This window comes from Branchiostoma lanceolatum, chromosome 5 (genome assembly GCF_035083965.1).
Source record: "Branchiostoma lanceolatum isolate klBraLanc5 chromosome 5, klBraLanc5.hap2, whole genome shotgun sequence".
Lineage (NCBI taxonomy): Eukaryota > Metazoa > Chordata > Leptocardii > Amphioxiformes > Branchiostomatidae > Branchiostoma > Branchiostoma lanceolatum.
Window position 1 is genome coordinate 4,298,216 of NC_089726.1, and position 26,553 is coordinate 4,324,768.

The 26,553-nt window shown below is 43.6% G+C and overlaps 2 protein-coding genes across 2 annotated transcripts; both read left to right on the forward strand.

Annotated features, from left to right (window-relative positions):
* Positions 1 to 3,582: 3,582 nt before the first annotated feature.
* On the forward strand, positions 3,583 to 6,597 carry LOC136434820 (low-density lipoprotein receptor-related protein 1B-like). The gene has a single exon (XM_066427888.1). It carries the CDS (start codon positions 3,583 to 3,585, stop codon positions 6,595 to 6,597), a length of 3,015 nt encoding a protein of 1,004 aa, XP_066283985.1.
* A 4,202-nt stretch (positions 6,598 to 10,799) lies between these two features.
* On the forward strand, positions 10,800 to 23,830 carry LOC136434824 (low-density lipoprotein receptor-related protein 1-like). Its single transcript, XM_066427894.1, has 19 exons — positions 10,800 to 11,222; positions 11,766 to 11,946; positions 12,623 to 12,745; positions 13,057 to 13,548; positions 14,442 to 14,552; positions 14,838 to 14,954; positions 15,249 to 15,365; positions 15,776 to 15,886; positions 16,188 to 16,363; positions 16,581 to 16,736; positions 17,380 to 17,518; positions 17,892 to 18,115; positions 18,433 to 18,582; positions 18,962 to 19,100; positions 21,177 to 21,287; positions 21,748 to 21,861; positions 22,232 to 22,348; positions 22,629 to 23,015; positions 23,733 to 23,830. Exons 1-19 carry the CDS (start codon positions 10,800 to 10,802, stop codon positions 23,828 to 23,830), a joined length of 3,486 nt encoding a protein of 1,161 aa, XP_066283991.1.
* Positions 23,831 to 26,553: the final 2,723 nt, after the last annotated feature.

Genomic DNA, 26,553 nt, shown 5'->3' on the forward strand with positions numbered 1-26,553 from the left:
CATGGACCTACTTTAGTTGTAACCAAGGCATGAAATCCCTCTCTCGGGTGAGTGCCTTACCACAGTTGTTTTCGTCGCTCCCATCGTCACAGTCGACTATCCCATCACAGATCACCTCATGCACGTCACAGTCGCCGTCCGTGCAGACCGTCCTCTCAAATCCGGAGCAAGCTGGACAAACAAAACAATGATTAAAAATACAATTAAGATAAGCAGTAACGATGTCGCAGACAATGTGTTAGAATTGTGGTCAAATATTGGTGACACAACAAATGTTTGTGAGTAGGTGTCTGGTCTATTTATTGAAAAAAATTGGCGAAACACATAGCCGCATTCTTGTTCTCATCATTATAGCGTTCTCTCAATCTAAACTATTTTTTTTGTCCTGTCCGTTTTTGCTTTTGACACTCTCGCATTAGATGTGGGGTCTCCATACAATGCAATGTCTAATAAGTGTGGCCTTTGATACATGTATATGGGTGAAACGATTACCTTGCAGCTTCCATTGTGATCGCGCATTGCTCTTACTTTGTAAGAAAATAAATTAAAATGTAAAAGTAATGAGAAAATAAGCACCTACCTTGGAAAAACTTTACCTCCATGATTTCCATAGTTTTAGACCCTAATGTTATCGAATCGGATGAGGTGAATTTTAGGCGCCAAAGTTGTCCTGTAGCGAGGAACCCGCTCAGATCAACTTCGTACAGGTGTATTCCGTCATTCCTTATGTCTGCACCGTCACCAGGAAGATCCGAAGCATTTAATTGTTTCACAGTCTTATACCGTTGTTCCGATGACATTGAACTTAAGACTGATACATCCCGAGTGTGGTAGTACCACAAGCGGACTCGGGAGAGCGTTATGGGAGTCTGTAGATCAAATTTGAGCCACCATGTCTTCTCTTCCGCTGCCCGCTGCCAGCCTGTTTTAAAGTTGGAGTCCAGAACATAGCCGGCAACGTGACGGACCCCGTCGTCGCTCACCCATTCGTCCGGTGTCACCCACGTCGGGTCGGTCTCCACCCAGCCACCTGCCAGTGACAGTCTTTCTTTAATATTTCATGCAGGCGATGTATTCGTATTTTTGCCAAAAGGGGTAAGTTGTTGGACCACGATAGTGGGTCCCACTGAATAACTGCCATGTTCTATATGATGATTGTTGGGGAAATGAATATATATTTGAAATAAAAAAAGCTACGTCTTTGTTATATTTTCATATCTAACATATATGTTTGAGTAGCATGTTTGCATCTCGCTGAATATGACTTTGCATCGAGCGTATAACCGAGCTTAGTGCAAATCCTTCGTTACACCATACGTTATTCAAACACGACGTATAGATTAACACTTAACATACTAGTGATTATATGGCAAGTTCTATTTCCTAATTGCTAAGCAATTCTAGCCTGGGGCCAGTCCTAAAGTGGTCTTAGGGACTATATAGCAGCATGTGTAGTCCTGGTCTACATGCTATCATGAAAGGGTCTATGATAGCAGAAAACTACGGCCTTGTGTCAGCCATACAGTGTAGCCTGGGACTACATATCTGCAAGTGTCTATGCTAGAAGGAAAAGGACGGCCTTTGACCAGTTTAACAATGAAGACCGGGACTACAGAGCTTCATGTTCTAATACCATGCCAGCAGGGAAAGGTCGCCTGGGGTGACTCAACAGTGTACACCGGGTCTACATATATATCTGCATTTGCCCGATTATATACTAGTGGGAAAAGAACGTCCTGGGGACAGTCCTACAGTGTTTGGAAATCTTGTATATTGGACAGTTATACTAGATACAGATAATTAGCCAAGAAAGTGGCGTATAAAGGATTGAACGAATGAATTCGGGCTTGAAAATGACAGCAAAAAAGCTCTTTGAAAATCATTGATGAAAGCGAAAAGTCTTTTTGGCAAATATAAACCTTGCAAGATGCAAGATGAATACAGCATATCGAGCATTTAGAACCTCGAAGACGTGGTTTATTTTTACGAAGTATTCTTTACACAAAGTTTCAAGAAATTAAAGTCATGTTGTCTTTGATGTATAAATTCATGTTTATGGAATCATCAATCGCTTGTCTTCCCATGAAAGCTTAGACTGCAATGTACAATTCATCCCTCCCTCTGACTTCATAGTCTGCAGAATCCACATGAATAACTAGCTGCTTACCCGTTAGTGCAAATGCACTAGACAGACAGTAGCACAGACCCCACAGCAGCACCAGTGTTGTTCTGGTGGACGGCAACCGCCCCATTCTGCTGGAGGACGGCTGGCCCTTGTCATGCAGCTGTCAAACACGACGAACTGCTACAGCGGTACATTTTCATATAAAAATAAAAATCAACTTACAAGTATTATCATAGCGCATAGCGTGCACTGCGGAATGTTCATATAAACTACCGCGATAGATGAAGAATCTTAGCCTCCATAGCAGCCTCGTCGGTGGCGTATCAGTATTGTCAGTTTTGCTTAATGATCCTTTTTGAGAGTATTCGACGGCCGCTTCAGCCGAGGCTAGGCAATTTGCTACTTGTGGTATTTTTAATTTCAGCTTTATGTGTGCCTCGTGATGACCACCTGGTGTAGAGATCATGAAATATTTGTTGTTGTTCTCCAGCTCGTCTGTCGGGATTCCATGCTTATTAATCGTTTTTAAGAGTATTCGAAGGCCGCTTCAGGTTAGCCTAGGCAAAGTGTTACTTGTGGTATTTTTATTTGCAGCTTTATGTGTGCCTCGTGATGACCACCTGGTGGAGAGATCATGAAATATTTGTTGTTGTTCTCCAGATCGTCTTTCGGGACTCCATGCTTATTAATCGTTTTAAGAGTATTCGAAGGCCGTTTCAGCCGAGGCGAGGCAATTTGTTACTTGTGGCATTTTTATTTGCAGCTTTATGTGTGCCTCGTGATGACCACCTGGTAGAGAGGTGATTAAATATTTGTTGTTGTTCTCCAGATCGTCTTTCGAGATTCCATATTTGTGGCTCTTCGGTCACCTAAAATTTGCCACTTGCCACCTTAGCGACCAAAGTTCATTTATAAGCTTACACATGCAGCTGGACATAATATCTTTAGCGTTATATTATTCGGTTTGCATTCAGATACTTTAGGAAAATAGGATGATTAACATTTTCTTTTCTTCTGCAGTATGTATTTGAGTAAAAGTTGTACTCCTAATTTTGTGTCAGATATTTGCATATGTATTTCAAGTCTTTGTATCACTTTCAAATGTCACAAACATGTTTCAATACAATTTACAAATAAGTTGGCGCAACTGAATTCTTTGGTTGACAATATGACTGCAAGAGATTGCCAGCAATTAATTACATTCCTTCACGTAGTGTGAAGGACATTGGGCTAAACATTCGGGAAGCAGAGGCTAGGGCAAGAGACAAGACTTCTTGGAGGATCCACCTGGAAAACAAGTGGCCAGTTACTGGCCTGTGCACGTAGACAGTAGGCACTGAGCAGTGCACGTATATCTCAGCACCTATTTGATCAGATAGAACCGCGCGCTACTGTGACAAAGTAGGCCCAGCGCACGCCATTTACATTTCACCCTGACACACGGGTAAAGGCTAGCAATGGCGACCGGCTTACTTCTACTTGCATGCGTGCTGTCCACTGGCTATGCCTCCCTTAGTATTGGCGACTCGGACGATGGGTGCCCCTCTGCCTTCGCATGCCTAACGACCGACGACTGCATCGATTTGGCATATAGGTGTGATGGTGTAATAGATTGTCCCGACGGCTCTGATGAAGAGTGCACAGCTCCGGATTGTTTGTCCCCCGATGTTTTCGGCTGTGACATGGACGCCCGCTGCGTCTCTCTCGCTTTGGTATGTGACGATTATGATGATTGCTCAGATGGCTCAGATCAGGAAAATTGCACAAGCAAAGAGTGTTACTGGCCCGGTGATTTCAAATGTGAAAGAAATGGAATGTGTGTCATGCCACTTTTGCAATGTGACGGTGTTGACCATTGCCCAGACGGTTCAGATGAGAAAGGTTGCTGGAGCAAAGATTGTTTCAACCTCTACTCTTTCAGATGTGAAAGCAGTGGAGCATGTGTCCATCAATGGTTGGAATGCGACGGATATGATGACTGTCAAGACGGCTCAGATGAGAACGACTGCACAGGCCAGCAGTGTTTTTACCCCGACGATTTCAAATGTAAAGAGGGTAGTTTGTGTGTCCCTCCATGGTTACAGTGTGACGGTGCCTATGATTGCCCAGACGGTTCGGATGAGAACAACTGCACAAACCATGAGTGTTATTATTCCGACAATTTCAAATGTAAAACAAGCGGGGTATGTGTCCCTCCATGGTTACAGTGTGACGGTGCCTATGATTGCCCAGACGGTTCGGATGAGAACGACTGCACAAACCATGAATGTGACTTCGCTGACGATTTCAAATGTGACAGTGGTAGCCTGTGTGTCCCTCCATGGTTACAATGTGACGGCGTTGATGATTGCACAGACGGTTCAGATGAGGACGACTGCACAAGCCATGAGTGTTACTACTCCGACAATTTCAAATGTAAAAGTAGTGGAGTATGTGTACCTCCATTGTTACAATGTGACGGGTATAATAACTGTACAGACGGTTCAGATGAGGAACATTGCTCAAGCCGAGAGTGTTTTTGGCCCGGCGATTTCAAGTGTGAAAAAAGTGGAGTATGTGTCCCTCCATGGAAGCAATGTGACGGACATGATAATTGCCCTGACGGATCAGATGAGAGAAATTGCACAAACAAGGAGTGTTACAGCCCCGAGTACTTCAGGTGTGAAAGTAATGGAGTGTGTGTCCCTCCAGCGTGGCAATGTGACGGTGCTGATAATTGCCAAGACGGTTCTGACGAGGAAAATTGCACAAGCAGAGAGTGTTACTGGCCTGACGATTTCAAGTGTGAAAGTAGTGAAGAATGTGTGTCTCCAGGGTTACAATGTGACGGTACTTATAACTGCCCAGACGGTTCAGATGAGGAAAATTGCTTCCTCGATGCGTGTGATGGCCTTTTTAGATGTGAAAGTGGTGAAGCATGCGTCCTTTCTGATGATGAATGTGATGGATGGAATGATTGTGAAGACGGTTCAGATGAGAAAAATTGCACAAGCAGAGAGTGTGATAGGCCCGGCGATTTCAAGTGTAAAGATAGTGGAGTATGTGTCTCTCCATGGAAGCAATGTGACGGACATGATAATTGCCCAGACGGATCAGATGAGAGAAATTGCACAAACAAGGAGTGTTACGACCCCGACTTCGTCAGGTGTAAACGTAGTGGAGTGTGTGTCCCTCCAGCGTGGCAATGTGACGGACATGATAATTGCCCAGACGGATCAGATGAGAGAAATTGCACAAACAAGGAGTGTTACGACCCCGACTTCTTCAGGTGTAAACGTAGTGGAGTGTGTGTCCCTCCAGCGTGGCAATGTGACGGTGCTGATAATTGCCAAGACGGTTCAGACGAGGAAAATTGCACAAGCCGAGAGTGTTACTGGCCTGACGATTTCAAGTGTGAAAGTAGTGAACTATGTGTCTCTCCAGGGTTACAATGTGACGGTACTTATAACTGCCCAGACGGTTCAGATGAGGAAAATTGCTTGCGCATGCTCGATGTGTGTGATGGCCTTTTTATGTGTGAAAGTGGTGAAGCATGCGTCTTTCCTGATGATGAATGTGATGGATGGAATGATTGTGAAGACGGTTCAGATGAGGACAATTGCTCAAGCGGAGAGTTTTATTGGCCCAGCGAGTTCAAGTGTGAAACTAGTGGAGTATTTGTCGATCCAGAATTTGAATGTGATGGATTGATTGACTGTCCAGAGGGTTCAGATGAGGTAAATTGCTGGAGCAAGGAGTGTTACTACCCCGGCTTTTTGAGGTGTGAAAGTAGTGGAGCATGCGTCAATCCCAATCATCAATGCGACGGTGCGGATCGTTGTCCAGACGGTTCAGATGAGCTTAATTGCTGGAGCATTTTTATTGAGTGTCCCTCACACGACTATATCAGGTGTGAAAGTAGTGGAGCATGCGTCCCTCTCGAGTATCAATGTGACGGTGTGGATCGGTGTCCGGACGGTTTAGATGAGCTTAATTGCTGGAGCAAAGAGTGTCCCTCACACGACTTTATCAGGTGTGAAAGTAGTGGAGCATGCGTCCCTCTCGAGTATCAATGTGACGGCCTGGATCGGTGTCCGGACGGTTCGGATGAGAAAAGCTGCACGAGCAAAGAGTGTTACGGCGACAAAGATTTCAAATGTACAAGTAACGGAGTTTGCATCGATTCCCGTGAGAAATGTAATGACATTGATGACTGTCCAGACGGTTCGGATGAACAAAATTGCACGTGTGACTACGCTGACGACTTCAAGTGTAAAAGTGGTGCAACATGCGTCCCTCCGTTGCAGCAATGTGACGGCGATGAAGATTGTCGAGACGGGTCAGATGAAATTTGCTCGGCCGACGATTGTCCCTTTCCCACGCTTTTCTGTGAACTCGGTTCCTGCATCCCTGACGCGAAGCGCTGCGATGGTGTCCGTGACTGTTTCGACGAGCCCGACGAGAGAGGCTGCGGTAAGTTGGACTTCTCATGATGCCAATTCTTATGTAATGACGGGATGCATTGTAAATCATGCAAATTGTTTGACATCGGTAGATCCCACTGATAGGTTATTTCTTCATATATGCAGTATTAAGAATGGAATTCTCATTTTTTTTTGACAGGTACACGTACACAGCTGTAACCCTGACTTTCATAAACGCATACCTTCGCAAAATGATGTTACCCTTTATGATTGGAATATAGATGTATGTCATTTAATATACAAGTAAGGCCTTCATTAGACTATATCAGTTGATCATCTCTACCAAAAAAACGTAAATTGTTCAAAGTATATAAGTCTTATCTTAGCAAATTGCATATTGTAGTATTTCATCATTCATAATGATGATGAAGCCATTATTTATCTCATCTACACTAGGTCACCCCCAAATAACCCTTCAGGGGGGGGGGGGGGGGTTTGACGTCCCGGGCTAAGGCGGGCAGGCCTCCAGCCTGGCACGGAACGACTCAACGGTGGGAACCGTCGCAACCGTGCCAGGCAGGGTATTTCACTGTGGGATGGTACGGGGAAAAAAAGAGTGTTTATATAATTCATATATTGTAATGCCCATATTTTTTTCACTTCCAAATTTAGTAAGTATGAAATTCCCGTCATTCATAATTATGGAATTCTACATTTTTATCATTTGTTACAAACGGATATCTATTTATATTCCTGTCTTTCTGAGTTAAGTATGTCACATGTTTGAGAGTCCTAATAAGGGACGCTCCGAATTGCATCATTGATTTCGAACAGTAGCCTCTAATTTGCATAATTAGCACTATTCTCCTAATGTCAATAATTCCTTTAGCTATCTACATACAAAGAAGACGATCCACTAGCTCCTTCTTTAGTACTGTTATATTTCAAAGTTCCAAACAAAATAGAACCCTATAGCTTGAGGACTACACCTACGCCGGGGTACCACTCACTCCTATCCAAGAACAGCCATTTACCACTCAACAATCATTCCCATAGCATGTCCACAACTTTAGATAGAAAGAAAGGAACAGAAGTTCTTCTGCAGTACCGTAGAAAACAGCCAGGGGCATATTAACGACCTTTGTCCTCCCGACCCTTGCCCATCTAATAAATATCATAAGGATCCTTCCTCTAGAATCCGCATTTTCAAGTAAGGCGGCAAAGCGAAAAATAACTTTTTTTACGGTTTAATTGGATCGAATTAATCCAATCTGAGAGAGATCTAGACCTATTGAATATCAATGGCCTCAAAGACTTCGAACATGTCGCGCGCGGTGTGTGAACATGTTTTTAATATATTCTCCAAGCAGATGTTAGAACAGAAAAGCGGGGTGTTTTCTGGCCATTTTCTTATATCTGTCTATCAGTTGTCCTGCTGCATCAGGCTGGGTATGTATACTGACAGGGAAAACGACGACGTGGGTCCACTCCTATAGTGTAGTATGGGTCTACATGGCTGTATACGTCTACGATTGTAGTGAAAGGACGGTCGTGGGCCAGACCTATATAGTGTAGTCTGGGTCTAGATAGCTGCAAACGTCTACGATTGTAGAGAAAGGACGGCCTTGGGCCAGACCTAAAGCGTAGTCCGGGGTCTACATAGCTGCAAACGTCTACGATTGTAGTGAAAGGACGGCCTTGGGCCAGTCCTACAGTGTAGTCTGGGTCTAGATAGCTGCAAATGTTCACGATAATTGTAGTAAAAAGACGGCTTTGGGCCAGTCCCATAGTGTAGTCTGAGTCTACATAGCTGCAAACGTCTACGATTGTAGTGAATGGACGGCCTTGGGCCAGTCGTATATAGTGTAGTCCGGGGTCTACATAGCTGTATACGTCTATGATTGCAGTGAAATGACGACCTTGGGCCAGTCCTATTTAGTGTAGTCCGGGGTCTACATAGCTGCATACGTCTACGATTGTAATGAAAGGACGGCATTGGGCCAGTCCTACAGTGTAGTCTGGGTCTACATAGCTGCATACGTCTACGATTGCAGTGAAAGGACGGCCTTGGGCCAGTCCTACAGTGTAGTCTGGGTCTAGATAGCTGCAAACGTTCACGATTGTAGTAAAAGGACGGCCTTGGACCAGTCCTATATAGTGTAGTCTGGGTCTAGATAGCTGCATATGTATTAGATTGTAGTGAGAGGACGGCCTTGGGCCAGTCCTACATTGTAGTCTGGGTCTAGATAGCTGCAAACGTTCACGATTGTAGTAAAAGGACGGCCTTGGGCCAGTCCTACATAGTGTAGTCTGGGTCTAGATAGCTGCATATGTATTAGATTGTAGTACAAGGACAGCCTTGGGCATGTCCTATAGTGTAGTCTGGGTCTAGATAGCTGCATACGTCTACGATTGTAGTGAGAGGACGGCCTTGGGCCAGTCCTACATTGTAGTCTGGGTCTAGATAGCTGCAAACGTTCACGATTGTAGTAAAAGGACGGCCTTGGGCCAGTCCTACATAGTGTAGTCTGGGTCTAGATAGCTGCATATGTATTAGATTGTAGTACAAGGACAGCCTTGGGCATGTCCTATAGTGTAGTCTGGGTCTAGATAGCTGCATACGTCTACGATTGTAGTGAGAGGACGGCCTTGGGCCAGTCCTACATTGTAGTCTGGGTCTAGATAGCTGCAAACGTTCACGATTGTAGTAAAAGGACGGCCTTGGGCCAGTCCTACATAGTGTAGTCTGGGTCTAGATAGCTGCATATGTATTAGATTGTAGTACAAGGACAGCCTTGGGCATGTCCTATAGTGTAGTCTGGGTCTAGATAGCTGCATACGTCTACGATTGTAGTAAAAGGACGTCTTTGGGCCAGTCCTATAGTGTAGCCCTGGTCTACATAGCTGCATATGTATTAGATTGTAGTAAAGGGACGGCCTTGGGCCAGTCCTATTGTGTAGTCCGGGGTCTACATAGCTGCATACGTCTACGATTGTAGTAAAAGGACTGCCTTGGGCCAGTCCTATATAGTGTAGTCCGGGGTCTACATAGCTGCATATGTATCAGGATTGCAGGAAATGGAAGGCCTGGGCCATTGTAGACGGGGACTACAGAACGTCATGTTCTAATAGTATGCAACTAGCAGGATCTAGGAAAAGGACGGTGTGATGTGACTCCTACAGTGTACACCGGGTCTACAAATATCTGCATTTGTCCAATATACACTTGGGCCAGTCCTATAGTGTCTGGGAAGCTTTTGTATTGGGAAGTTATACTAAATACAGATAATAAGCTTAGAAAGTGACGTATAATGAACCTAAACGTTGACTTTAATATTCTACAAAATTACATGGATAACTGGCTGCTTACGCGTTAGTGCAAATACAACGACAAGTTTTCCATTCTGCTGGAGTGCGGCCGGTCCTTGTCATGCAGTTGTCCCACACGCTGCGCTGTTCAAGTAGCACATTGTCACCGTTTTTATTGAATGAAAATTACTTTAGAGCATAGTGTGCACTGCGGAATGTTCATATCAACAGCCGCGATAGAGAAAGAACGTTAGTCTGCCTAGCAGCCTCCTCGGTGGCGTATCGGTAATGCCAGTTATGCTTCATAACCCTTTTTAAGTCGTTTCAGTCGAGGCTAGGCGATTGTCCCTAGTAGCATATTTATTTGCAGCTTTATGTGTGTCTCGTGGTGACGACCTGGTGTAGAGATCATGAAATGTTTGTTTTCCATCTCGTCTTTCGTCCCATGTTTGTTAATCTTTGGCCACCTTAAATCTGTTTTAATTGCAACTTTAGCTACATGTATCAAAAATAATTTGTAAGCTTACAAATGCATCTGACGATAAATCTTTATCATTATAATATTCGGTTTGTATAGAAAATAGAAAGACGAATATCTTAATTAGTTTTTTTTTCTTCTCCATATTCTATTCTAAGATTTTTTATACAATTTACAATTAAGTTGTCGCATCTGAATTGTTTGGTCGACGAAATGACTGCAAGAGAAGGCTAGCAATTAACTAACGACATTCCTTCACGTTGTCACGGATTCTGCGGGGATAAAGCCCACCTGTCCAGCCGTAAGGACACAGATAATAAAAGCCTCTTCTTCGTAAAACAAGGTATGCACTGAGCAGTGCACGAATATATCAGCACCTATTTGATTATTTTTTCACCGCACGCTACTATACTGTCACAGAGTAGGCCCAGTACACTGGGGGCGAAAGCTAAATGTCCCTAGCACACATGGATGAGACCTGATCATGGAGACCGGCTTGCTTCTATTTGTATGCCTACTGTCCATCGGTCATGCCTTCCTTCGTATTGGCGACTCGGACGATGGGTGCCCTTCCCCTGCCTTTGCATGCAAGACGACCGACGACTGCTTATCGCTGGCACATCGGTGTGACGGTGCGATAGATTGTCCCGACGGCTCCGATGAAGAGTGCACAGCTCCGGATTGTCTGTCACCCGATGTTTTCGGCTGTGACACGGACGCCCGCTGCGTCTCTCTCGCTTTGGTATGTGACGATTATGATGATTGCTCAGATGGTTCAGATGAGGAAGATTGCACGAGCAAAGAGTGTTACTACTCAGACGATTTCAAGTGTGAAAGTAACGGAGTATGCCTACATCCCGATTGGCAATGTGACGGGTGGGATGATTGTCAGGACAGGTCAGATGAGGTAAATTGCACCACAAGCAGAGAGTGTTACCCGCCCGTCAATTTCAAATGTGAACCTAGTGGAGAATGTGTTTCTCCACAGTGGCAATGTGACGGGTATAATCATTGTCCAGACGGTTCAGACGAGATAAATTGCTTGAGCAAAGACTGTTACTACTCCGACGATTTCAAGTGTGAAACTAGTGGTGTATGTGTCCCTCCAGAGGTGGTATGTGACGGTGCTTATAATTGCCTTGTAGATGGTTCAGACGAGGTAAATTGTTCGAGGCAAGAGTGTCCCTCACTCGACCATTTCAAGTGTAAAAGTGATAGACATTGTGTCCCGCCAGAGAGGCAATGTAATGGTATTGACGATTGCGAAGACGGTTCGGATGAGGTAGATTGTTTGAGGCTAGAGTGCCCCTCACCCGACCATTTCAAGTGTGCAAGTGACAGACATTGTGTCCCGCCAGAGAGGCTATGTAATGGTATTGACGATTGCGAAGACAGCTCAGATGAGATACATTGCATAAGCAATGAGTGTCTCTCACCCGACGATTTCAAGTGTGACAGGAGTGGAGAATGCGTCCTTCCCGATTATCAATGTGACGGCTATGATGATTGCCCGGACGGTTCAGATGAGGTAAATTGTTGGAGCAAAGAGTGTCCCTCACCCGACTATTTTAGGTGTGAAAGTAGTGGAGCGTGCGTCCCTCCCGATTATCAATGTGACGGTTATGATGATTGTAAGGACGTTTCAGATGAGGTAAATTGCACAGGCAAAGAGTGTTACTCCGACGAATTCAAATGCGAAAGTGGTGGCCTCTGTGTTTCTCCATTGAAGCAATGTGACGGGCTCACTGATTGTGAAGACGGTTCAGACGAGGTAGATTGCTGGAACAATGTGTGTTCGTGGTCAGACCATTTCAAATGTAAAGGTACTGCAGTATGCGTCCCTCCGGAGTGGCGATGTAACGGTGTTGAAGATTGCCCATTCGGTTCAGATGAGCTATATTGCTCAAGCAAAGAGTGCTTCTTCCCCTACGATGTGAAATGTGTAAGCGATGGCCTGTGTGTAGATCCATGGCAGCAATGTGACGGAATTGATGCTTGTGAAGACGGTTCAGATGAGGTCAATTGCACAAGCAAAGAGTGTTTTTGGCCCGACGATTTCAAGTGTGAAACTAGTGGAGTATGCGTCCCTACACTTTGGCAATGTGACGGTGATCATGATTGTGAAGACGGTTCAGATGAGAGAAACTGCACAAGCAAAGAGTGTTACTACTCCGGTTATTTCAAGTGTGAAAGTAATGGACTATGTGTCACTCCCGATTATCAATGTGACGGTGAAGATGATTGTGATGACGGTTCAGATGAGGTAAATTGCTGGAGCATTGAGTGTCCCTCACCCGACTATATCAGGTGTGAAAGTAGTGGAGCATGCGTCCATCCCGGTCATCAATGTGACGGTGTGGATCGTTGTCCGGACGGTTCAGATGAGCTTAACTGTTGGAGCAAAGAGTGTCCGTACCCCAACTATTTCAGGTGTGAAAGTAGTGGCGCATGCGTCCGTCCCGAGCATCAATGTGACGGTGATGATAACTGTCCAGACAGTTCAGATGAGCTAAATTGCACGAGTAAAGGGTGTTACTACTCCCATTATTTCAGGTGTGAAAATAGTGTAAGATGTGTCCGTCCAGAGGTGGAATGTAACGGTAATTATGATTGTCCAGACAGTTCAGATGAGCTAAATTGCACAAGTAAAGAGTGTTACCACTCCAACTATTTCAAGTGCGAAACTAGTGGAGTATGTTTTAGTCCAGAGTTGGAATGTAATGGTGTTTATGATTGTCCAGACCGTTCAGATGAGGAAAATTGCACAAGCAAAGAGTGCTACCACTCCAACAATTTCAAGTGCAAAAGTAGTGGAGTATGTGTCCGTCTAAACAAGCAATGTAACGGTCGATATGATTGTGAAGATGGTTCAGACGAGGAAAACTGCACAAGCAAAGAGTGTTATGGCGATTTCAAATGTACAAGAAGCGGAGTTTGTATTGCTGTGTCTTTGCAATGTGACGACATTGATGACTGTCCGGACGGTTCGGATGAGGAAAACTGCACGTGTGACTACGATGACGATTTCAAGTGTAAAAGTAGTGCGAAATGTGTCCCTCCGTCGCAGCAATGTGACGGCGATGAAAATTGTCCGGACGGGTCAGATGAAATTTGCTCTGCCGACGATTGTCCCTTTCCCACGCTTTTCTGTGAACTCGGTTCCTGCATCCCTGACACGAAGCGCTGCGATGGCGTCCGTGACTGTTCCGACGAGCCCGACGAGAGAGGCTGCGGTAAGCTGGACTTTTCATAATGGCAATCCTTAGGTGATGATCGTGATTGGATGCATTTGTAAGTTATGTAAAGTCACACGTGCACTTTCTACCACATGGAATTCTCTAGGGCTGAAACGTGGTGGCGTTTACAGTTTTTCGACGCACACATCGTTATATTTTTGAGTAAATTCTATTTCTGCAATAGTATCAGTGTTTCTATTGTCCAGGGTATGCTATGATATTGGTTTTTGGGAGGCAAATACCTTTTGAGATTTCGGACTCCTAACCGTTGAGTTTGGAACTGCAGAGGCGTTTCCGTTAAAGACCTTTAAGAGGATAATCTAGTTAGAAAGGAAGTAGGTATTTCACTGATTTGGGGAATGCGGGTAGCTTATACAATTAGTCAGAGATGTGAGAGGGGTGTTTCGTTCACACATGTTTTAACCATAGTGCCGTCGCGGTGGTGCCGCGGCAGGATTTTTGGCCCAGAATCCAGAGGTCCTTGGTTGCAATCCAGGGTCCCCTGATTTGTCCCGTTACGTTATGCCATTGAGAAGGCACTTTTCATGAAGTTCCGCACTTCACGCAGTTTAGAGCCTCCTTCGGACAGGATTCGTATCAAATGGATCACGTAAAAGAACCCACCACACTTATAGAAAAGAGTAAGGGACCTTGACGTGGTGAGTGAATAAAGACAAATCTGTCCGGATATGCGGCTTGTACTCTTCAGTACAAACGTGGTGTGTTACGCCATTGGGCAGTTTACCGGGTATGCAAAACAAACAAACAAACAAAAACGGGCCTGCTAACACATGTTTCTTTTAGTGTTTTGACTGATTTAACATGCCAAAGAGCTAGTCAAGTCTGCACAGTGTACCTTTATGCCCATCAAACTCGCCTATGTTGTACAGTGTGCACCAGTACCGAGTTCCGGTGTGGAAACAGCGACAGGTGTGTGCCGCCATCCGGAGTGTGCGATGGCGTCACCGACTGTGAGGACGCTTCGGACGAGCTGATGTGCCGTGAGTTTCTGATAAATCACTGGGACTGCTTCACTTTCATCTTTACAATGGAATTTTAAAGTAGAGTGCGTTCGCACCTCAGCTAACTGACTTATTTCTCATCCCCCAGTAAAACATCTCGAGCAGCATAGTAGCTTGCTCATGTCTACGATGATGTGATTTGCTTATCATTTTTCATTGACCGGTACTACATGGGAATAAGGCATTTACCCAGGACATTGTCCTTGGTATTATCGGTGCTTGTAAGGAACGCCAATGTTTAACTCCAATGTACATTTTCTTCAGAGTCGTGTGTAGAGCAGGGACTGTGGCAGTGTGACAGCGGCGATTGCATCGATACCGCCTCGGTGTGTGACGGAGACAAGGACTGCTCTTCTGGAGGAGACGAAGAGAACTGCACCAGTAGGTGTCTGTTCAAACCAGCTATCATATTATGAATAGATAATCTAGATGAAGAAAAGATGGATGTAGAGAAACTTCATCGCTAAGATGTTGGTTCACGTCCATCAAGTTTAAGGGTCTGAACGTGTCTCTTAAACATGTGTGCCATACATTCTGTACCCTGGGAGCCAGACTAGGAACTGGCTAAACGGCCTGATAACAGACTGGCGTCCAGGGTATTCATTCAGCCAATGATGTCCACGCTGTCGTTATTATATTGATACTTTCACATGCATGCATCTCCGTTACTTACAGCTCCCTGCAGCGGTCTTCAGCTTGAGTGTGACGGGAGGTGCCTGCCGAAATACCGCGCCTGTGACGGGCTGGAGGACTGTTCGAGCGGGGAGGACGAGGTCAACTGTACGGCTGGAGGTGGGGGTCAGTCGATGTGTCGTGCGAGACACTTACTATTAATGATGGCCCTGCTCACACTCGGTAAATTTCACGCCAATCAATTCGCTTCAAGGGCCAAATGTGGCTTTTTATGTCACTGATTAGATGAAGGGCTTGCATGAGGGATGTTTGATGTTTTGTCGATTGGCGGTCTTCTGTCATGTTGTCTCAGCAGGTAAATCGTAGGATGACATCAGCGCGTTGATTGATTCGCATAGACTTTGCCTAGTTTGAACAGGGCCTGAGAAAACAACAGTAGTCTCTTTAAGCGAATTGCCGCTTGTCTAGATTTTGCCGAGTGTGAACAGGGCATTAAAGAATTGTTTAGCAGGATTAAGCTTGTATATGTAAGATAAAAGTACAATTTGAATAAAATTATGCCCACACAGGTTGCGGTGCTAAGCAGTTCCACTGCGCGAACGGTTCCTGCCTGTTGGAGTCTCAGCTGTGTGACAACCTGGTGGACTGCAGTGGAGGAGAGGATGAGGACGACTGTGGAGGTAGTCAGATTAGCTTCACCATGATTTCACCATGCACAATTTGCAGTAGTTTAAAGAGAGCGGGCTTTACACATGCTTGAGTAATAATTCCATATGTCCATGGATCTGTATTACGTGCACTGGTGAAGCTTATTAGTTTTCCAAGTAGTATGAAAGTGCACGCAAAGTCTCGCTGCTGACATTTCGGGCTAAGGAAAAGAAGTGTTTGAAGCTATTAAAGGGTCACTGAAATCGTTCCCATTTTGGAGCCCTCCGGATCCACTGCGTAAAACAACTCTGACGTCTGCCCCTTTCCTCACAGATGTCCCACCTCCTGGATTCCCGGTTGGTTTGGCGAGTCGCTACATTCCCGATTTTTACGTCACTGCCAGTTCCGAGTACAAGTCGGAGTTCGCCCCGTCCCAGGCTCGGCACACGCCTCCGACTACACCAGGATACTGCTGGGTACCGAGTTCTGTGGTGGACCAATGGCTTCAGGTACCTGGCAGGTCCATTGTTTCCCCATTGAATCCAGAACAAAACAATATGTTCTATTGGATATTTGGAGTTTCTTATTACACAACCAGGTAATCTCACCTGCTGACGTTTCGGTGTCTGTCAGACACCTTCTTCAGAGCTATGTTCTATTGTGTTGCATTTGCAAGCTAAATGATACGTTTATGAAGAATCTGTTTAAACTAATGTCTCACTGCAGGTGTACTTTGGCAAGACGACTGACGTCACCGGCGTGATCATCAGTGGAGGCGGCTCGAACTGGGACCTGGGCAGCTGGGTGACGTCATTCACTCTGGCCTTCAGCATGGACGGCGCTTCGTGGGCACCGTACCAAGGCAGCAGCAACAACGTACAGGTACAGGTACAACTAATTTATCGATGCCTAGAATGGATGTTGGAGAATGAATTCATGCAAGGCCTGCTGAATATAGATTTGGGCTGCTGTAAATGCATTTAAGTTAAGTCTTATCGTGAGGATAACAATTGGCGTACCATAAAGTTTCAGGCATATCCTTTTGTCTCAATTGGTAGCAGCCTCACAGTTGAGCTCCTGGTTCCAATTAGTAGCTGGCTGAGAGACCCCGGCCTGGTTCAATCCTGGGCACGGCTTCTTGGCTATAGTGGCATCTGTCTTTCGGAAGGGACGTAAAAAGCGGGTATTGCGTTTGAGGAGGTGCCTCAAGGACGTTTAAGCGGAAAGGCTGTAATGAAATATACCCTGCTGCTAAAACAGCAAGGAAACTTGCTGCCCTTTTTGCCACTATGGCGGCTAGACACTACAAGGGTCTGACCGAACAAACCGCAAAGTTTCACACGGCCGGTACATCATTAAGTGTTATGGAACTGCTATGGGCCATAGTACATTGTATTTCAACACAATTAGTGTTTCATAAACAATCGTTTCGTCACTCTGCATCAGTCTGATATTTCTAACGATTGTTGTTCATTTTAAGTGCCCTGTCTGGTTTGGACATCAACCTACTTTTCATCTTGCGCAGGTTTTCCAAGGAAACCGAGACCGGTACAACAAAGTGAGTCGTCCTCTACCAGCTCCTGTGACGTCACGCTACATCCGCCTGTACCCGACAGGCTATGAGGGCTGGGTTGCCATGGTGATAGAGGTCTACGTCACAAACGGTTAGTTTGCTGTTATTCCATTATAAACCAGACATTTGTGTTAATGATTCCGTAAACCCGACTTATATACTATGCTTGAAGCATATGAACTTAGTGGATATTGAAGATGAAGATCTAAGTTGTTTCAGATCATATATGTTCAAGGTTGTTTGCCGAAGGTCTATAACCAAGGAGACAAGTAAATACAATCATCCCGTTGCAACTTTTCTTATATAAATGGTACATTATAGTACCTGTTTTATAGGAAGCTTCTATGGGGCTCTAAACATAAGCACCGCTATCTTGGACCACAAATCTAAAGCAACTATGAGAATCATCAGTGCGTTTTATAGATACACCCTCTCTCTAATAACATTTCTACTGATCTCTTCAGACGAAAGCACTTGGTTGAAGCAAGACGACTACGTCCCATTGAGAGTCGGAATTGATCCCGACGAGCCTCCTGTGGTTCCGAAGATCCCAGACCTCCACATGACCGCTTCATCGCGAGGGGACGACTTCTACCCGTGGCTGGCACGTCTGAACAACGGGGAGGGGCAGCAGCTGGGGGCGTGCTGGTCTCCGGCTCTGGGCGACGACACAGAGCAATGGCTGCAGGTACTTATAGTCTGGTCACCGTACTAAGTCGAGCAGATTATTCGAAAATTCTGGGTAAACGGTATGATATCTAGTAGTCTATACTCCAGAGATAGTCTAGACGTCTAGGACTAGACTTCAGTTCTTGTAGGAATTTGCCTTTACCAACATAGTTGTCCTTACGTTGCAATGCCACTGGGCTTGAAATTGATAGGGTGGCTGTTGGAAATGTCTTAAATGTCAAAAATGGACTTGTGCCTCAAGAGCAAATTAACAATAACGGCATTTCATCAATGAAATAGAAAAAAAAGTAAACGGGTCTCTACTTCGAATTCTAGGTAAAGCATGACAAGGTGTACGAAGTTGTCGGTGTCATCACCCAGGGGGCTTACAACCTAGACTCCTGGGTCACGTCCTTCAAGCTGGTGTTCTCTGTGGATGGGGAATGGACAAGGAACACAGGCAGCACCGGGCACAGTGGAGAAATGGTCAGTTCAATTACACTTTGAGAAAACAGACAAAGCAAGGTGGTATTCAAAAAAGGGAAGTCTTGAACACCACTTCCTTCAGAATATCTGCACGGTGCAGTGCTGGCATATTTTTTCATTTATGTATTTATTTATTTATTTATTTCAACTTCGTTATGATATAATGTATTAACAACTTGCCGAAAGAAACAGGATGGATCTTTTCTCAAGCTTCTGTCCAACATAAAATAAAATAAAACTATATATACAACATATAAATCCATATAGACAAAGTAAATCTGTGCTTTGTCAGTGTTTTTGAGTTTCCATGTTACTTTTTGACAATAGATGTCATAGTATCCTCGTCACCAGGTGTACAATACGGTATTGTCTGTTTCAGGTGTTCCAAGGAAATGACGACAGCAATCGTTACGCTCGCAACCTGTTGGACAACCCGACATTTGCACGCTACACTCGCTTCTACCCGCTCACCTTCCACAACCGGATCGCATTGAGGGTCGAGATTGTCGTCAAATATGGTGAGAAGTCTATTTTTTTCATTAATGTCATTAATTACTGCCATGAATAATGAAGGTATTGTCTTTGGTTCGTAGGATTGTGTAAACGTGTTTCAGCAAAAGTAAAAAAAAAAACTCTGGGTGTTGTAAACTCTTCGGTAATGGTCGACTTTGGGCCCTCTTGCGGTTGACCTTAGTGCTGCAAGGGAATTTCCGGTTCTTAATCTTTTATCCTGTGCTTTTCTTTGTTCTAATACTATTCGTTGGTACAATCTACAATACCTTAACCGACATAGGAGGAGGAAATTATATACAGAAAGAAACACTTTTCTCCACTCAGGTAGCTAGACTGTTTGAAATTCCACTTGCAAAATTATTGTAAAATGAAATTGAATAACCTCAAAATGTATGCTGTATTTTCAACCACTAACCAACATAACTGATAACATAACCTCCTTTGTCATCAGGATGTTGCTATGTTATCAGCGGCGCAAATTACCATTGATACATGTATTCCCTACTAGGTTCCGGTTGTGCATCGAACGAGGTCTTCTGCAACGGGGCGTGCCGACCAAGGGGAAGTTTCTGTCGACTTTTTGACGGGTGTTTGCCGAAGGTCTATAACCATGGAGACAAGTAAATACAGTCATCACTTTGCAACTTTTCTTATAAATGGTACATTAGGATAGCTGTTGCGAATGTCCCTATAGCTCAACTGGTAGCAGCCTCACAGTTGAGCTCCTGGTTCCAATTAGTTGGTAACTGGGAGACCCCAGTTCCACCCAGGGTTGGCGACATCTCGGTTGTGGCTTTCGGATGGGCTGTAAAATTAAGTCCTGAGTTCGAGGAGGTGTCTTTAACATGTTATGCTAGGGTCACATTTCAAATCCGGGGCCCGGCCGGGTAGTCTTTGGGAGCGAAAAGTATGATATTAAAGACAACAAAAACACAAAACGTACTCAAAATCATCTAAGAGCATAGCGTGTGCAAATTTATTGACATATACTTTGATTTTGCGTTTCCGCAAACAGCCCGACCGGGCCCCGGTTAGGAAATGTGACCCTACCATTGAAGGGGAAGGGCTAGCAACCCCCATGTAAAAATAGACCCTGCTACTCAAACAGCAAGGAAACTGGTTGTCCTATTCCGGTGCTACAAAATAAAATAAACAAACGAACGAATAAACGAACGATGATTTCTGTTAAAAGAATTTTCACGATTTTTTTTCATTCTTCCAATGGTTGAGACTGACAAAAAGGTATATAAGTATTACCATTAGAAAATTACAACATCATCAGTAGGTTGATAAGACATGCATGCAAAAATGATTCTCAAACTCTTAACTACAAACACACGATCTGAATAAAACAATCCGTTTGTGTTGCAGTTCTGTTTGTGAAGATCTACTGGAGGCTGAGTGCGGACTGGGATTGTCCATGAAAATGAAGGATCTTGGATGTTTGGGTTTGTTTTTTCACCTTCTACCTACGACTATGTAGAGCTCTGTTAGCTTGGCTTATATTTAGTGCCCACGCTACATGGCTGATGGCAGAAAAAATTATGCATTGCTATATACAATTGTCTACAACACTAAGTATTGAACAGGCAGTCTTGTTTGGAGACAACATTGCAACCGGCATTTGTTTTATTGGTAGAAGTTACCCTGAAGCGGTTTCTACACTGCAACTTACAGCATTGGATAGTATTGTTACTTGCACAAATTATTGACTACACATGTCCTCTGGTACATACAATGTTGTCATACCCATGTCACGATGACATTTGATACGGTTCATACAGACCGGTCTATATTTTACGGTATCCCACAGGCTTCTACATGTATCCCGTGGGCTTCCATACAATAGTCCGAACGCATCTCGTGTGCGCCGAGTGCGCCGCTGTCGAAATTTGAACACCGAATGTTGGCATTGATGTTTTTACAATTTTGGGATTGAGGACACCAAATGTTCACAGCCACTGCCCTAAAGGCGATTCTACCCACGGTCGGGCTGATACCTCGGTTGATACAGAATACACTGTGCTGTATTCACCATATGCCCGCCATTAGAAAATGATTGCCCCTTCTTTGTCTTGTAGAAATCGACAGCCAGTTTAGCCCGTGTGGGGATGGTGACGTGTTCCACGATAGCCAGGCTTGTGACGGCACATACGCCTGCTCCACAAGGGAGGACGAGGCACACTGTGACGGTAAGGCTTCACCGGGCACATTCAACAGTCACTAGCTATAATTTTAAAGAGGTGCAAATATGCATGCTGGTTGGATACCCAGATGCAATAGTTAACCTCTTCTGATATCCTTTCTTGGCTTTCCTGCTACCAGGTTGCAAAGACATATCTAAAGATATTGGTATGATATGGGTAATTTTCAATCCACATGCAATATGGTTACACATTCTGTTTTCCAATCCCCTCACTGCTTCGATCTATAGGCTCGGAACCTTATCCTACTCAAAATAATGCTTTAACCCGACTCCACTCAATATAATACTTGTACCTTATCCTACTTAGTAAAATGTTTGAACCTTATACTACTTAAGAATGCTTGAATAGCTTTCCAATAACTAATTATTCTTTAACTCTTCGAAAAAATAATCATCGACTTGATAGAGGACTTTCAGTGACATAAGACATTCTGTGATTCTTTTAGAATGTGCGATGGAATGTCCGACAGACTCAGTTGACCCCTGCATCCCAAGAGGATGGATCTGTGATGAACTGAACGACTGTTTGGACGGGAAGGACGAGGAAGGGTGTGTCCAAGGTAGGTGTTGGACTAGTAACTAAAATAACGACAGATGTAAACCCTGCCTTTATCTTCCGATAGTTTGACGATGACCTTGGTGCCAACCCCCTCTCTCTTCCAATAACCGCCCGACCCCTTGACGGTCCAGCCAGGCGACAATATCCAACTTTGTACCCAAGGTGTAATGGCGGTACAAGAGTAATAGAAAAGAAGGGCCTGGCTGACCTCTTGGACACAGGACTGATTGTGTCTTCATCTTAAATTCGATCTCCCTCTTGAAAGTAAAGAGATTGAAGCACAGGAGTTTAAATTTGATTTTATCGTCCAAAATTTCTAGGGATTTGTTTTGTTGCCATGGTTTAACTGTGCTGTGTACTTACCATGACAGGAGTGCCCAAACACTGCTTTTTCACCTGCCGCAACAGCGTCACCTGTCTGCCGACAAGCCAGCTGGGGGACGGGCACCAGGACTGTGCTTCCGGAGAGGACGAAAGACCCGGGGACAGTAGGTCGCACCCGTTATTATAACTTAAGAGAATATGACCGTTTACATTGACTGGCTGGTCGTACCGTATTGGTTTGTATTCTATTGTAAGCCATTTGAAGACATTTTCGCTCAAAGTTGATCATGAATAATAATTTCCAAAACAAAAAATTGACATCCCAAAATTTTCGACTGATCAACTCCTTGCTTCTTAATCTACCCTTCAAACTGCCTATTCCAACAGCTAGCAACTTGTCTTCGTTATGTATACATTAAAATGACTACAACTCTGTTGCTACAGTTGAAGAGGCTCTGGGCGAGAAGTGGGGCTCCTGCAGCTTCAACTGCAGGTCCATCTACGGTGACGCGTCGTGCGTTCCTGACGCGTTCAGCTGTGACGGTGACGCGGACTGTTGGGAGGAAGAGGACGAGCAGGACTGTGGTGGAGGCGTGACAGACAGCAACGGACAGACAGATGATTGCCCGACGTTCTACTGCGGTCTGCCCGGCTCTCCTACTGTCTTGTACTGCGTGCACGGTCATCTGGTCTGTGACGGATACCCGGACTGTGCGGCAGGGGAGGACGAGCAGGGGTGCGGCAACACGGAGTCCACTCAAACCAGCACCACTCCGAGCATCGGGCCGACCGTAGAACCAACTAGTCATGTAACGTTCGAAGATCAAACAGGTACTGTATCTCATTATTGTTCTCTATACAATAATCCCTGGAGCCTAATGATTTACAAATATTCCTCAGAAAAGAGGTTTAAACACGTTACTCAAAAACGACTTTAAGTAAAATGCTTCCCCTTCGAATAGCCGTCATGTACTTACTACTAAAACAATATTTCGATTTCCCCTTTTAAAGAACGCCTTAGTTTCCCGTGTATGGAAATTACGGGCAGCACGATGGCCTTGCGGTAGATATCGTATCTCAGATGTTCCCTAATTAGTTTCATGCTTTATGTGATATTTATGGGGAAATGTGTATGCTGATTAGCTCTCGTAAAACAAGTGATGACTTTATTTCATTCACGCGATCTCTTAAGATATAATTAATTAAATAACATGTGGTTAGTAGCGTGACATTCATTTAACTGTCAAATTATAAATGCATGCTCTAGAATATCTTCTATGGCGCTACAAGGACACATCATCAATGATTGTCCTCTGCGTACAGGGCTAGCTTTAGTCACAATACACCCTCATTAGGACGACCCAGGCGAGGTTGATCTGTCTCCGACTTGTGTCCAACTCCAATTGGCCTTCCTTCACGGTCCTCCCTTCGAAACAACAAGCTACTTGATGCCTTCTAGTCTTCAATGTTCACAGAATTTTTGGAGTATACTTAGTACTACTAAGTAAAGTTATTGCTATTCATGTTTACTTGTTTGTTTCCTTACAGGGCTGTATGTAGGGAGCCATGGGTCCGAGTACCAGCCCATGATTTGGATGACAGCCGCTGCACTGGGCGGTCAGATTCTCTACCGCCTGACTTTCTAACCAAATACAATAGTAGGCCTCGGCTGTGGGACAAAACAAAAACAGCATGGATTTTTTTTATACAAGAAACATAATGTGTGTTAAATCTTTTGAGAACTAGAAAGGCAGCATTTGCAAACAAATACACAAAAATTGACTGTTCTATTCGGGTCTGATACCGGTTCACAGGTGGCCAAATATGCATTTTGATCTATAAATAGCCAAAAACCTAAAGAAAATTGTGTTAACAGAAAATGAAAAGAAAAGAAAGATTTGAAGATTTGTCTGGAGAAGGAGGAGAAAAAGAAGCAACATCGGGGAGAACAATATATTTCTCCCACACCTGTAGTATGGAGTGAAATATAGATATATAAATCAGTCCACTTGAAATCCGCTACCTTGTACAAATAGGAAAGGTAAGGGAAAAAAAATATTGTGTAGTATAGTTCGACACCAACCGGTACACAGAGAGTTTGTGTCGTTGCACTTAACTCATTGATCATTCATAGTCTAATGATATAACTATCCGTGATGTAAGATTTCATCTTTATCACTATTTCACTACAAATATATATGGGTGCGACGATCGTCTAACATAAAAAATATCATAACAGCATACTTAAATTTTCTCATTTCATTTAATCTGAGTTTACGCTATCAAAAATTTACAATGTTTAAGGTTAGCCCATGCCAATGTATAAGCTTTTTTAATACGAAGACACTTTCCTTCAATTTTGAAAACGCATGCAGAATTCCTAGAACAACATTATACATTACTATGTTATACTAACTTAGTCCTTACAATATATTATTGAAAATGTTTTGAAATGTGATACAATTTACAAAGGGGTTTTGTGCATGGTCAATTAGAATACACATATACCAACTTATAAATACTTGTACGGTGTTTTGTACTGTAACCTACGGATGCAGATAACCTAAGAAGGTTCACCCCCTACGGTGGTCCTGTTTTTGACCTGATGTGTGTGTTTGCAGCTGTACTTCAAGGTCCTTTGGATTGATTTGTTTTTAACTTCCCACCTCACCACCTTCTATAAGTTAGTACATAACCATATCAACGTACAAACCGACAATCTACTCAATCAGCCCAGGGGTGCACCGGGGAGAGCCACCGAGTCAAATACCAGACAATTTCCCAAATCCGATCACAATTTGTGACGTTATAATTTTTATTTCATCTTTTGCATGCCATCTTTTGCCTTGTAACTGACCACTAATGAGATGGCTATACTTCCTCATTTGCTGGGGGTAAAGGCCTGTGTCACTCGATCATTTGACTGAAGCTCCTTGCTGTAACCGAACAAACCTGAGAAAACTAGCTTTGCAGGGGCAATGCCTTCTGGTTAGAAATATGAGTAAATGTGCTTGCTTTTCATGGTTACCTCATCTGTTCCAATGGCTCATAGCTGGTCCCTTTTTTGGATTCGCTAATTACAAATTAATAAAAGACGCCATTGCATCACTGACATCTACAAAACAATGGAGCAGAAGGGACTTAAGTTAAATAGGGCGTGATACATTCTGTCAGGGTCTAAATTTGACATGAAAAGGGACATGATACTCCTTCTGAAAGGTCAAGAAAAGGTGACAAATGTCGATGACAGTTAGATTGATCAGATCAACGCACTCCGCAACCCTTGCCTACAATTAACCAACCGTAAAGACACTCCGGTCCGTCCAGGCCCTGACCCGAGACAAGGGGATCGTAACTATGAGTGATATATATAAGTATGGCCTCACCTTCATCATGAAGGTAATGGTAATGGAATGATGATGATGCGCTTAACATATTGACATGAAGGCTTCATGTCAATATGTTAAGCGCATCATCGTCATTCCATTACCATTTCGATTTGTAGATATTTCTAAATATATGAGGAAGAACTTGTAAAACACAAAGCCTTTAAAGTATAAAGAAACACGGTTGCATTTGTCCAAGTGCCCATTTAATCGAAGAAATTTTCTCGTCTACAAAGTCAAGATCTATAAAAATCATCTACATGGTATTCTTAAAACTCATTAATATTATCTTCTCCTGTTCAATTTGAACTGCATAATTGAATTGGCAAAGATTTCTTAACAGATTGAAAACCTTATAAACTTTGACCTTAGATCACGATACATTACAAGTGCACATGCGCATTCGGAACCTGGATTTTTTGGCTTTTCTTGTCGCTCCTTGACGACATTACTTAAAGAGATGAAAGGTCTGTTATTAATTTCAGTTGGTAGGCTTAAGCCCGAGCAAGAAGTGTTTGATTCATCAACAGATTCTTTAAAATTCCTTTAAAGTAGAATTTAATTCTTTCTCGCTTTGACTCGTAAACCCTTTTGATAACTTGTTATTTCATCACTGAATTTTCATGATTTTTGACGGGAGGTTACTTAAGACTGAAAAAAAGATGTCATTTAATGTTGCAAATTCTTGTAGCTTTTCAATAGATCATAAAGAAGTTATGTAAATCATGTTTTGAAAATTTACTTTCTCGAAGTATTTCTTCGAGTTTTCAAACCCATATTCTAGGTTCATGTTCTTCAACCTCCATTTTAATGATATATAAAAGAAAGTACATAGAAAATTAAGTTTAATGATATTGAGCTTGTACAGCTTAAGTTTGTATTTTATGCAAATCATACATCAATGTCCACTTGGATGGAACTATGATAACATTGAGCTTAACATTGAGTAGTAGAAACTTTTATTAAACGTTAAATCGCGGTCA